The sequence below is a fragment of the Nannobrachium achirus genome (assembly GCF_963921795.1).
Source record: "Nannobrachium achirus genome assembly, chromosome: 7".
NCBI classification, from domain to species: domain Eukaryota; kingdom Metazoa; phylum Chordata; class Actinopteri; order Myctophiformes; family Myctophidae; genus Nannobrachium; species Nannobrachium achirus.
Window position 1 is genome coordinate 37,446,690 of NC_137816.1, and position 13,418 is coordinate 37,460,107.

A 13,418-nucleotide genomic window follows, 5' to 3' on the forward strand; every position below is an offset into this window, starting at 1 on the left:
GGAGTGAAGGACTTTTGGATTATTATTTTTGCCAACAGTTCATGTGGGGACGATATGGAATAAATCAATTCAATTTGTCTTGTTTCCACATTTATAGCAGGTTGGTGATTTTTTTTTTGGGTAAACATTATTGAAGTTATGTTGAACGAGTTCTGCACATTTTGTAACACTTGTGCACCACCTAGCGGTGCAAATAAAAGTCTGACAGAACGGATCTTTTTAGTGATTTTATTACAGTACGGAACTACTGGCTGTGATACAGTATACAAAATAGCATAACGGAAAAAATAAAAGAAGTGCAGACATTTAAAACGAATCAACATGGTCTAATGGTTACTCTTAAGTTTGCTTTACACAATGTTTTGTAATAAATAAATATAAATTACATGAGATTGAAATTCATAATGCAAATGAAAGGCAATTTTTAAGGCACACCTCATTTCCCAAAATGTACCTTGCAAAACAGTAATATGGCATTTCCTTAAGGACAAAAACAAGCTTAATTTCCATTTACAAAAGAAGCAGCAATTCTTTTATAATAGAGAATGTTCAGCATACAACTACCCTGGCACAAAGGATACTTTTAGAGCTTTGTTATAGACTTGTTGCCTAACCCAAGAAGTTGGAGTTGTCACAAAGTAAAACCGTTGTCATATCATTTGAGACAGTATTACGTGGCTAAAACCGTGCAATCTGAGCATTTTTTAATATATATAATATACAATATTATAAACATCTTGTGCACAAACTGATAGAATTGTGGTTAGGAAAACGTTAATTATTGCTGAGGAAATGGATGCTTTAGATTAGAAGCTGATTTGGTTTAGTCAGAATCTAACACCTGAGGCCAAGAAATTAAATACAAAGGATTTAGGTCACTTTTCACAATCACAATATCTGCATAGTCTTAGCTTTGAATGATAAACACAGCGACCACAACCACACGTTCAATAACAAGCTTATTAGAAACAAGGATGAGGACACAGTGGACATTGGTCATGTATTACTTTGAATTTGCTTTCGGCCAAAATGGGTGCTTTCAATTTGAACTTAATTGATAAGTAAGCTTTTGATACAGACACCACATTGCAAAGCTTTAGCCGTTCCCTGCTGTTCATACTTCCGACACGCATGTATAGGCTATATAAATAACATTTCCATGTATAGGCTGGGACTCGCATTCCAGAAGATTAACCAGACAAGTGTAGAGAATTATGACGACTATGGAAAATGGACTTTGACATACTGTAAGCTTAACATGAAATTAAACCTGCCATGTTCACCATTTTCTGGAACACATGACTATAAAACACACTTGCTCAACATGCATCCTGGTGGAAGTCTGTACAAAAGACAAATAAATAATGCACTTCTGTTATTCCAAAGACAGCTGCATGCATGCATCTAGCCCCATCTATTATCAATGTGCAGATTGTGCTTATAAGCAAATTAAATGGAGTGTTTACAATGTGTAGTAGGTTGTGTCTGCTAAATTGTGAAAATGTTGGAGACTATGCATGCATAAATGCACACATTTAAAAGCACATATGAAATTCATAGGACAGGTGCACTAACGATCCTTGTTGTCTCTATAGCCCTTTACATACTAAAATCCTACAAACTCTCACGCTTGCACAAAGAACATACAAGCATCACACATTGCCACTGCAATAGAAAATTACCTGATATTAGAAAAGCTGGTGTTTTTCATGAGAAAGCAAACATTGACAAATTAAGAAAAAATATAACAGCCTTGATATGTATGAAAAAGTAACAAAGTCTTTACAAAACGCAGGTCAGTTCATAAAAAAAGTTTTCAAAAGTACAAAACATTTCAGACATGGATAGCCTCTTGAGGCCATAGAATTTTACCTACTATAAATAGTATACTAATGCCCGTATAAAAAACCTTTTTTTTGTGTTCTGTAAAATAAGGTTAACAAAATAAATTCTATACAATAAAAAAACAATCAAAAAGGAATGAGAAGTTAACCAACTTAAACCCTGTAGTAAACCCTGTAAGGCCGGATTTACACTGCAGTCAAATCTAGCCCAAATCCGATTTACCAGTAGTTCTAAAATCTGATCTTTTGGCCCGACTTTTCACACTGCATTTGCAAGTTACACAGATCTGATCTGTGTGTTCAGAATGATTTTAACAGCGTCAGCCCAAAGCTGCCCTGCGTCGCCATATCTGCTTTGGTTACCGTGGTAACGACGTCGGCGTCATGACGTTACGTCACAACGTTGACGCTAGTTTATCACGTTCAGGAAATGCGACATAACAGACAAGCGACAACAAAAACAAACACGTTACAATATTGTTTTTCTCTCTTCTTTTCTTTACTCTTGTGTTTCGCTCTTCTCTCTGGTTTTATCTATTTAGCTCACGTGTTTTCTCTCTCCTCTCTGTAATATGCGCTGTAATCAAAAAGTAAATACTCGCGCTCTGTAATGACGTCGGCGCTCCGCGCTCGGGTCGTGCAGCAAGTGACGTTTGGACAGTTTGATGTGACTTGCATGTGACATGCGTATAACTCTATGGGGTGGATGTGGTTACTGCTTTCAGACTGAGACAGATGTCCTCAGATGGATCGGATTTCAAAATCGGATTTCATGTGACCTGCATGTGACCTGTCTGGATTTAGACTACTTTAAAAAAATCGGATTCCACTTTTGATGTGACTCAGATCTGATTCAGGCTAGATTTCAGTGGCAGTGTAAAGCCGGCCTTAGTGAAACTGACTTGAGGCCACCTTTCCAGACTAGACTACACCAAATTTCTTTGCCAAAAATAGCCGATCTACAGATCAGCTATTTTTGGTGGATGTTCCCCCCAGAATAGGCATGCTGGGGTTCAAATGGTTACAGAAAAACAAAAACATCTATATACATAATCTAACAAAGGGAACGGACCTGGCAACCTGACAAGTCTGCCACTGGAGACAAAGCCAGCTGGATGCCATGGATAATCCTAAAAAAAAAAAGAAAAAAAAAAGATACAGAAACAAAACAATCACCAAGTTTCATTCAGGTCCTCTGGATGTGGTGGAGGAAGCGTTTCTGGAAGGTGTGTGGCTACTTGTGTGCTCACGAGTGTCGTCTGTTTCTTAGAGCTGCAGCAGGGTTTGAAAATCCGCGGATCAATAATCACCTCTCCAAACCGCCCCTTGTAGACAATCCCACAGCACACCTTTTGCCTGGAGAAAGGATTGATAAGATTGATCAAATTAAATGTATGCGTGTGATTTAATTTGGCAAAGAGACAAAAATTATGAGCAGATGGCATTGAAATGACATTGTTTAATGACAGTGACGCTAGGTACCTTTTCCAATAAGAGCGGTCAAGGAATTTGAAGGCAGAAGGAGTAGGACGTCTCTGTTTAGACTCTATGTCTGAGCCATCATCTGACTGATTGCTGTAACTGGGAGACCTGGACGGAGACATACTGGAGGTGGTGCTGTGGGCATCAGAGTCTGCTTCAAACAAACATGGCAAAATATAGACATTAGATCGGTGATTCCAAAACATTTACCAGACCCCCAAATTATTTAGCTGCAGAAAATATTTTCTGCCAGGGATCTACAAGCTCACAGCGCATTGCATAGCAATGCGTTGTGAGCTTGTAGATTGGCTGTTTCAAATTGATTGATTAAGTATTTTATGACAAACATGTAGTACAGTACAAGTACACCCTGCCTAAAAGGAGCATTCCAAATAAGTCCTTTTACAGTATTTTTATGTCAGAAGTCCTTGGTATTCAATTCATGGACAAAAAAAAAACACATTCAAAAACCATCGCAGTTATAAAAACACTATATGTACAAGGTAGGGGAAACAAGGGTGTGGGCTAAGGTAAGAGGGAAGGTGCTCACTTCTCACTGTCTATGGGAGAAGTGATAACTACCTCTGCCTCTGGCCTCCTGAAAGGTGAGTTTTCAGGGCAGTTTTGGAGGTGGCCAGCGAGCTACATGTTTTAAGGGAAGTAGTCAAGGAATTCCACACCTGGGTGGCAGTAGTAAAAGCTGATAAAAGTGATAAAATTTGATGGTATATTAACTCATTCGGTTGGAGACGGCCTGGAACCTTCTCAGCGACCTCTGGGGGTCCCCGGACTATTTTAAGCAAGTTGCATTGATTGCTACATACCGGTACTTCTCTTCATGGTGTCTAAATGGACACCCCCCTCTATATCCACTAGAGGGCAGGATAGGGAAACATTTTCTCTACCAATGGTAAATAAATGAACAGCACCTACTTCTGATGGAATACAAGGTTTGTGCCTTATGTTCTACTACACTGATACACACTCACCGTTAAGTAGTATAAACTATAGATAATCAGATCAAAGAGCATTGTAAATTCTGTTTAATTGGTTTGACAGGTGTAAAGTCGCGGTTGCTACATATCCAACAACATTACACCACATTTGTAATTTTGAGGTTTTAGCAATATTAGTGACAGTGGTACTGAAGATACATTTGTAAGTCAACCTTTACAACTACAAGTCACCTACTTTGTCTCTTTAACATATGTAGCCTCTTCAGTTTGGCTTTCCTCTTCCCATCGCCACTCTTGATCTTCTTGGGTTTGGTCAACTTGAACCCTGGTCCAGCTCTGGCATCCACAACCTGTTTACATTTACACACTCATTAGCCATTCCAAGGTGACCTGCCAGTCAGACAAACCGGGTGATGATGATAGGCGACTTAAAAACCTTCCCCCAATACTTACATGATTCCAGTTCTTATTGGAGCCATTTGGTAACTTTTTCCATCTCTTCACCAGCAGCACACAGGCATTGCAGATGTCTCCCTCGCGATCTTCTGACAACCTTTATGGATAAAATGAACACAAATGTAAACTGAATGCAAAAACAAAAAACACTTTCTTCTAAGCAGGTTTTAGTATGATTGTAGCGTATAACAGAACTGTGTAATCCTTTTAAATCCGAATCCTCACCCAAAACACAGCCTGAAGGTCTCCTCATATCGACTGCTGTCTGTGAAACGTGAACTGGAGGACTTGGTCTTACAGATGCAACATCCATCATTACTTCTGTAAATCTTTGATTTATGGAAACCAAACATGTTGTGTTCTGCAGTTGGAAAACCTGAGAGTAGAAACACAACTCATCAATAACAATGTTGTCAACCCATCACAGCTGCACAGTAAAATCCTCAGATTGTGTCCATTTGTAACTCCGATTGTATAAACGTAGCCTACTGTAAACAAAGTGGACCAGTGAGGATTTTACTGAGTACAAAAATAAATCACCGTGACGAAAAGGGGCGGTACCCCAGACACACCATATAGAGTTGGATTCCTAAACATACAAAAATAACAATAATAATGATAATAAAGAGTCGTCACATAACACTGCACTTTCATATAATTATAGTGAATAAAAATGTACACTAACTTGGGTAGTATGACAAAAGCTAGTTGTATCATTAGTTTGGGGACGCTTATATGTAAATAGAACTAGCGGGAATGTCAGACTCAGAACAGAAAGCAACAATTTAAAAAATGAAGTCGTCGTCGCTTGCCCATTAGAGGTGACTTTCAGGCTTAAAAATATGTATTTTGTTTTGCCCGTATATATATCAGTTCATATCGGCAAGCGAATGAAGCGACAGCAGTCCACTCCTGAGTGAGCCAACAGAGACGTCTAGGAGATGCAGCGGCACTGCGGCAGCAAGTTCACGGACTTTACAAAATAATATTGCTCGACTGACACACATCATCATGTTGCGTTTGATTGAAGACTTTATTCGAGGTTTGCATAGGAAAAGGTTACAGGACAGTACAGTTCACTTCAAGGATTGATACACGGGACGGTCAACTAAAAGGATAAACCCCACAACAAGAAACCTTTTGGGCTTGTTTAAATTGGGATCCCTATAACACTTGATTCCTCGAGCGTTATTGTTTAATGATAATCAGTCATCGAAATTCTAAAACATGTTTGACTTCGGAGCCGACAGTTAAAAGATATAACATAATTCATCGGTCACAGGACAGGACGACGAATAGAGACGGAGTGTCAGCCAGCCGCTTCTTTTTGAAGTCAACAAACAAAAAGCTACCCGGGGCTAGTAGTAGTAGTAGTTGTTGGAATGTGAATGCCGCTTAAAAATGCAAAATTAATACATGGAACTTGGTTCAGTTTAACGTGCACTCTGCGTGTTTGGGTGCGTTTTTACATTTAAATGTGTTCTTCTCGGTGCGTCGGCGCAACAACATCCCTTTAAATTCAAACTTTTGCCCGCTGGAAGCGCCAAATATGGCTCATTGTTGTTAGCTAACATGCTAATGCGCTAGCTACACGCCACGCTCTCTGTCTGTCGGTCCCCATTGTGTTGCTGCGTGCAACAACAACCCGTGCACGTACACACACACACGCATACACAATCATACGGACGGACACGTTCGAAGTCACACGACAACGGGCACTTCTGACAATTCATTAAAATATGCCATAAATCTGCTGTTATGTTTAGAAGAAGACAAAAAAAAGCGGACTCACCTACCGAACAAAAACAAAACTTTGAATCTTCACCCGTAGTAGTAGTATGTGTTTGACACACTGCGCATGCCTTACTACTGCATACAGCTGGGGATTAGAATATCATTAGCATAAAAACACGGAATGAAAAGGCTCTGGAGATGGGACGTTCGCGAGCGAATCGAGTCTTTTGAACGGCTCTTTGAAATGAACAATGGGAGCCGTTCCTTTCTAATGATGTACAGAACAGTGGTGTAAAAAGTACTCAAATTCTTTAAAAGTATCAATATTGCAACATGGAAATACTCTGTCACAAGTAGAAGTTTGGAATTAAAATGTACCTGTACAAAAGTATTGGTATCAAAATGTACTTATACCAATAGTAGAAAGTAGTCATTATGCAGAATGTCCCATTTCACAAGTTTTCCAATGAATAAAATGTAGGGAAAAAAACATTTGAAAATAGCAGATCTACAAGCTCACAGAATATGCAACACATTGTGAGCTTGACTGTAGATCGGCTATTTTCAAATGGCAGCAATCTCCTAACTAAACCGAGTCTTTTGAACGGCTCTTTGAAAGGAACGGATCACAGAGATCCGGCTCACTTCAAAGAGCCATAAATCCCATCTCTAAATGAAAAGGCTCGCCACGGAGAAAGGCCATATAAGGAGAGTGCGAAGGTATCTTTTGAACGTGCGTCCGACCAATCGCTGTCATCCGTGCGTAGTGTTTGTGAACGTTGCATGTTGGGTAGTGTAGTGACATAAGGGTGAGAGTCCCGTTGTAGCCGCCTCCGTTAAAACTCAATGTCCCAGAATGCATCTAGTCAATGGGTTTTAAAAATAAATAAATAAACTGCCCACTTGACATGGCGCGAACGAGTTTGTTTACATTTTTTACAAGCCACTGTTGTGAGTGTTTTACGGAATGAAGGATCATTTTGACATGTCAATAAAAGCAGTACAACTGTACAATGTGCATTATTGATGCTTTATTCTTTATATATATATATTTTTACACTGTACACAGTTGCTCACTTAATAAACACTACATTACACATTTATGTCAATAAATGTACAACAGTATTGGAAAACAAAAATATATATCTCCCAAGATGCTCATAAGGGTCGTACATATAGACAAGTACAACACAATCAGCTGAGACATTGTTGGCACAGGAAAGACATCCTTTACATCTTAATTTAATATCACTCTTGTCCTGCACTTTGGGTTTATGTAGCCTAGAGTGTCCAATAATGTCAATTGATAAGGTATAAACCAGACCTGGGGTCATCATTTTCCCTTTCTTTTATATCTGAATTTTGCATAGCATAAATAAACCATGATGATAATTCAGGAAAGGAAGAGAAGTGTTTGCTCCACATACGGTCACATTAGGTTTTCCAAAGATCAATGATCTGGCAAAGATCCAGTGGTTTGTTTAGAAAACAGAGCAGATGAGTGTAAGGCGTCACTATGAGGATTTGATGATAATAGGGTAGGAATGGTTAGAGGTATTTAGCAGACATGAAGGTTATTATGAGCCACTCTTCAAAAAATTGACAGTCCTGTGTGGAGGACATGATAAAAATGTAAAGCAATGACTTGGCGATTATTCTTGTCTGACTGAATAAAATTGTGCATTCCAGGCATGTTGGCTACACTGTCTTGTTGTCATGAGAGGCGGAACTTTATCACTGCTCAAGTAATTCCAAGTACAAGAATTGCATACTTCTTATACTTATCAAAGAATGGCCCAAAATGTGACACACCATTCTATTTACATAGGTGAATCATCCACCACCATTCAAAACACCTACACCTGCCATATAGGCTACATACTTATAAAGCATACTTCTAGATAATTTGCTTCAAGCTCTGCATTATGACATTGGAATCTGAGTTGACAACAGAGCAAGCAACATGACAGACATAACAAAATAATACTGCTCTTCTTTGAAAATATATTAACAGTTTTTGTTCCTCGATCATTTCCCTTAAATATAGCCATTGTCCGCAGTTCACAATAACAATGAAAATATTTAGCTTTCAATAAAACAGTATAGCACAAGTGGGTTATTGTTAATGTGAGAATTATGAATCATAATAGAAAACATATTTTTAACATCTAACGGCAACATTAATGAGGATAAAAATCAACATGTCTTGAAAGGCTCATTGCACTTAATATATGGCAAATGTAACAGTAGCTGTAATATAAGCCAGAAAACGTCCTTTGTTCAAGTCTCTTCCTGCATAAAAAAGGTTTAATTGTTCTTTTTAGTGGTCCCCAGTGATCTTCCTTCCTGGTCAGGTCCATCTGTTGCAAAGATGTCTGGCTTTAGATAGCACCAACACCTTTGACAAGTGAAGCTTCTAGGGTAATGTTGAATTCCTGCAGGGTCTGCAGCACTCTGATCAGAGAATTGACCAATGAGTGGTCCTTAATCAGTGCAGTATCCTCGTACATCTGAGCAGTGATTGGGCAGTCAGCAAGCAGAGCTATCCAATGGTGCAGCAAATGGTCCCTAGAAGAGCAAACACAGTCAAGTTAACAATGTGACAATGGCCGTAACCACAAAACATCTATCAATACTAGAGGAGGGACCTTCGCGAACGAATCAAGACTTTTGAATGTCTCTTTGAAAAGAACGATGGGATCCGGTTCGCAGTATGGGGGAGCTGTTCCTTTTCTAATGAACAGTGGTGGTAAACGTACTCAAATTCTTTACTTAAAGTAGGACTGTCATCTAAAGGGGTACTGTCACTTTAAAAAGTACCTACTGTATCATACTATTATAATTTCATGGCGTGTCAGCGGGCCTTTAAGTAAAATTATCAATACTGCAATGTGGAAATACTCTGTTCGGAATTAAAATGCACTTGAGTAAAATGTAAAAGTACAAAAGTATTGGTATCAAAATGTACTTAAAATATCAAGTACCAATAGTAGACTACTCATTATGCACAATGTCCCGTTTCACAGGTTTTCCAATGAATAAAATGTAGAAAAATCATTTGAAAATGGCCAAAATGTATATGGCCGAAATGTATATAGGGTTGAAGTGATTTGTAGTTACCGGTATAATCAAAATCTACAAAGTAACTAGTAACTAAAATGAGCCAGTCTTTTGAGTGGCTCTTTGAAAGGAACAGGTCCCAGAGATCCGGCTCACTTCATAGAGCCATAAATCCCATTTCTAATCAATATATTGGGCCGGAGTTGGACCTCCAATAATCAGTTATGACTCTAATGACCAAACCCCACAAGACAGAAATTGTTTTGTGCTAACAAATGCACCATGCAACATTATTCACCGTTCGTTCTTGTCATTTCTTTTTTTGCCAATAACATTTTGAAGTTCCTACTCAACATCTGTTTGGTAGTATGTTTACTGAAAGTTTTTTGAGGTTCCTACCTTGCTCCCAGACAGACAAGCATCTGGAACTTCCCATCCTTCCCAATGTTTCTTGATGTGTTGCTAATCGCACGCATGAACCGGCAGAAGTGGCGCACCCTGGTCTGCCAGTTCTCATCCAGAGCCGCCTCTCTCTGCTCTGCACTCTCAAAGTACACTTGTGACTTTTCTGTAAACACAGGTCAAACACAAGCAAGGTCAGTAGGATAGTGATTAAAGGAGAATTCCGGAGAAGCCGTCTTCTTTCTTACCTTAATCTGATCGGTTATTACCGTATATACAAGTGGTAAAGGTGAAAACATTTCACAACTCCATTCCGAGCCCACCGCAGCTGTGGTGGGTTTAATCATAAATAGCCTACCAAGTCAGCCCATTTGGGACAAAACACTGGAAAGTTATGCAAAATTACGATCAGAAGGAATCTTTGAGTGTGATAATAAGTGATTTAACGTTAAACCCACCGCACAGTGCGCGCACGCTTGGAGCTGCGGTGCGCTTGGGATGGAGTTATGTAATTGTTCACCTCTACCACTCGTTTTTGGATATAATAACGTCAGATTAAGTTAAGAAAACGGTTGGTCCGGAATTCTCCTTTAATTGGCAAGTAGAATGAACAACTGATTAAAGACTGACAGTAACATTTGTAAGGCTTTACCCAAGAAGTCCCAGATGAAGACATTTTTGAAGAGTCGTGGCGATTTGAAACCGTGTTGAAACACTTGCTCCAATGCCCAGACGAGACCATATTCCCCACACAGCAGAAGCGTCAGACTGCCTCTCTGTGGAGAGTGAAAAAAAGATGTGATTGCAATTTTCACATTTTGTGTCATTCATATAAGAAAATGTAAAACAATATATATTTTCTCATTACAAGAAAATGTCTTATTTTTGTTTCTTATTTGTTACACACAATATTATTGTCATGAATCCCAGGATGACTAGCTGTCGTTTAGGCATCAGCTAATCAGGTCCTTTGTAATAAATAAATAAACAAATGTATGGAAGTTGAAAACTCAAATGTTGTTTCTTTTTAGCCCAAATGTTCCCTCCTGTTCATTGGTGGAAGGCAGAGAAAGTAGAATAACTATCAAAGTTCCTTTCCTTTGCCAGTAAATAAATTAGGGTACTACAAGTAGGCTATTCTGTGTATTTCTGACAAGGTGTAAGAATGGCAATACCATTACAATTATGAACAATCTAAATTGACAGCATTAACGCAGAACATCAAGCATTTTTCATATTTCCATTATAATCCTTATAATTCATGGTTATTGTATTTCAAAGATTGTTTTACAGAGCATATTGAGCATAATACTGAACATGATTTATATCCCAGCCCAAGGGCTGACTAAGCAAAAAAGAACTTTCAGAGGACCTACTGATTAAGAAAATCCCAATGCAGAACCATTTCTACAAGCATATCAGAGCAGAGGCAGAAAACAAACAACTTAAATAGCCAATAAAAGAGACAGAAATAAACCTTGTTACTTATATGTGACGTTTTTGTTGTCACAATAACATAAATAAACTAGAAATACTGTTCCTTCGAAACAGTGTGGGCTCGGTTCCAACCCAACAAATAGGATACTTTAAGGTACTGTAAGGTACAGTACCTTACAGTATTGTACTGTACCTTACTATACTGTACTGCACCTTACTGTACTGTACTGTACTGTACTGTACTGTACTGTAACTTACTGTACTTTACTGTACTCTACTGTACTGTACTTTACTGTATTCTACTGTAACTTACTGTACTTTACTGTACTCTACTGTACCTTACTGTACTGTACTCTACTGTACCTTACTGTACTGTACTCTACTGTACCTTACTGTACTGTACTGTACCTTACTGTACTATACTATACTGTACTCTACTGTACCGTACTGTACCTTACTGTACTGTACTCTACTGTACCTTACTATACTGTACTTTACTGTACTGTACTTTACTGTACTCCACTGTACCTTACTGTACTTTATTCTACTTTACTGTACTTTATTGTACTTTACTGTACTCTACTGTACCTTACTGTACTGTATTGTACTTTACTGTACTGTACTCTACTGTACCTTTCTGTACTGTACCTTTCTGTACCTTACTGTACTTTACTGTACTCTACTGAACCTTACTGTACTTTTACTGTACTCTACTGAACCTTACTGTACTGTACATATTCTATGTGTTCTAGATCTACATTTTTGATTCTGTGTTTGGGAACCAGCAACTGTCAAATGGACTCCAACTGTAGTGGAGTATATTGATTGCATATACTGTAGGCTAACAATCCCAGATCACATATGTCCTCCACTATGTCTATAACCAAGGCGTTCTTCTATGTGGCCACTCCAGACTGAGGAGTGGAGCATGGCTTTTATTGTGTTTGTGGATCTGACTTGGAAATGCATTGGTTTTGATATCTCCCTGACAACCAACAACAACCACTAATATGGCTGACTGTCCCTGCGGGCTCTAGGATATATGGCTATGGGATTTACATCCCATCGCCCGGACTTGATTCTTGATCACAGCTGTGTAATCAGTAGAGTGGAGAGGGACATTTATTTATAGTTTTAACTATAACTATAGTTTTATACATCACACAGCTTAGACATTTGGATCAAATCAGAGAGCAGACCTGTGTGAACGCAATGATATAGATAGCATATCTGAAGTGTGAACACTGCAGCCACAGCGCCTTAACATAAACATGGGTCTATTATCCTTCTCCCCACTCACTAAACCCATTGGAAATGCATTGGGTGCTTAAAGTTAAACATTTTTATTTTTTTATATTTATACTACAAAACATTTCAAAACCAAAAATACAAGCACACTTGTCCTCAGTAAGCTGAACACATAAAAATTTGAATGGTGTTGAAAGGTGTAAGCGTTTAAGAGATGAAGCGCGCCAAAGTTTTGAGGAGATACACATATATAAATAAACAAATAAATAAATAATGAAGATAACATACGTGTGCTCGCCTTCCAGGCGAGCCCACAATTACAAAAAGTGTATTATTATTTAATTGTATTGATGTGGGGAAATGAATAATCTGCATTTTTTTCCTCACAAACTATTGGGAGCAGTGAGCAGAGTAACCTAGGTCACTAAGTAAGCATTTAGGGGTTCAGTGTCTTGCTTAAGGATACTTCGACTCAAAGCCAGGAGCAGCCGGGGAATCCTGGGTTAGAACCATGAACCTCCGGCTTCCTAGATCTATAAGTAGTAAGTACTGAGCCATTGCAGCCCCCATTTAAGAAGATAGACGCTTGGTGATGAATAATGGTGATGAATAATGGAACTTGAGGCTGGGCCCTGTCTGGTTTGTGTCTCTCACCTCCTTCTCTGGCTTGTGGAAATGCTTCACAATTCCATTAATGGCTTCTCCCACTCCCTCCTGGATCTGACCTGTGTTCAACTCTGCACAACAAGAATAATAGACTCAGTCAGACATTACATACAGGTACAGGGAAGAACAATCC

The 13,418-nt window shown here is 38.8% G+C and overlaps 2 protein-coding genes across 5 annotated transcripts in view; both read right to left on the minus strand.

Annotated features, from left to right (window-relative positions):
* Nucleotides 1–3,016: 3,016 nt before the first annotated feature.
* sinhcafl (SIN3-HDAC complex associated factor, like) lies at nt 3,017–5,091 on the minus strand (the record flags this gene model as incomplete). The annotated part of the gene is made up of 5 exons (XM_080730650.1): nt 3,017–3,200; nt 3,327–3,477; nt 4,518–4,632; nt 4,736–4,835; nt 4,964–5,091. The coding sequence occupies 5 exons, from the start codon at nt 5,089–5,091 to the stop codon at nt 3,017–3,019; spliced, it is 678 nt and encodes a 225-aa protein (XP_080586776.1).
* A 2,392-nt stretch (nt 5,092–7,483) lies between these two features.
* Nucleotides 7,484–13,418, minus strand: part of dennd5a (DENN/MADD domain containing 5A) — a 45,766-nt gene continuing 39,831 nt past the window's right edge. For all 4 annotated transcript variants that reach the window (XM_080730636.1, XM_080730635.1, XM_080730634.1 and 1 more), the window contains 4 exons: nt 13,274–13,356; nt 10,587–10,710; nt 9,932–10,100; nt 7,484–9,040 (listed from right to left, as the gene is read on the minus strand). In XM_080730636.1, the coding sequence (XP_080586762.1) occupies nt 8,854–9,040; nt 9,932–10,100; nt 10,587–10,710; nt 13,274–13,356 (563 nt within the window). In that variant the 3' untranslated portion in view covers nt 7,484–8,853. The remainder of the gene's footprint in view (nt 9,041–9,931; nt 10,101–10,586; nt 10,711–13,273; nt 13,357–13,418) is intronic.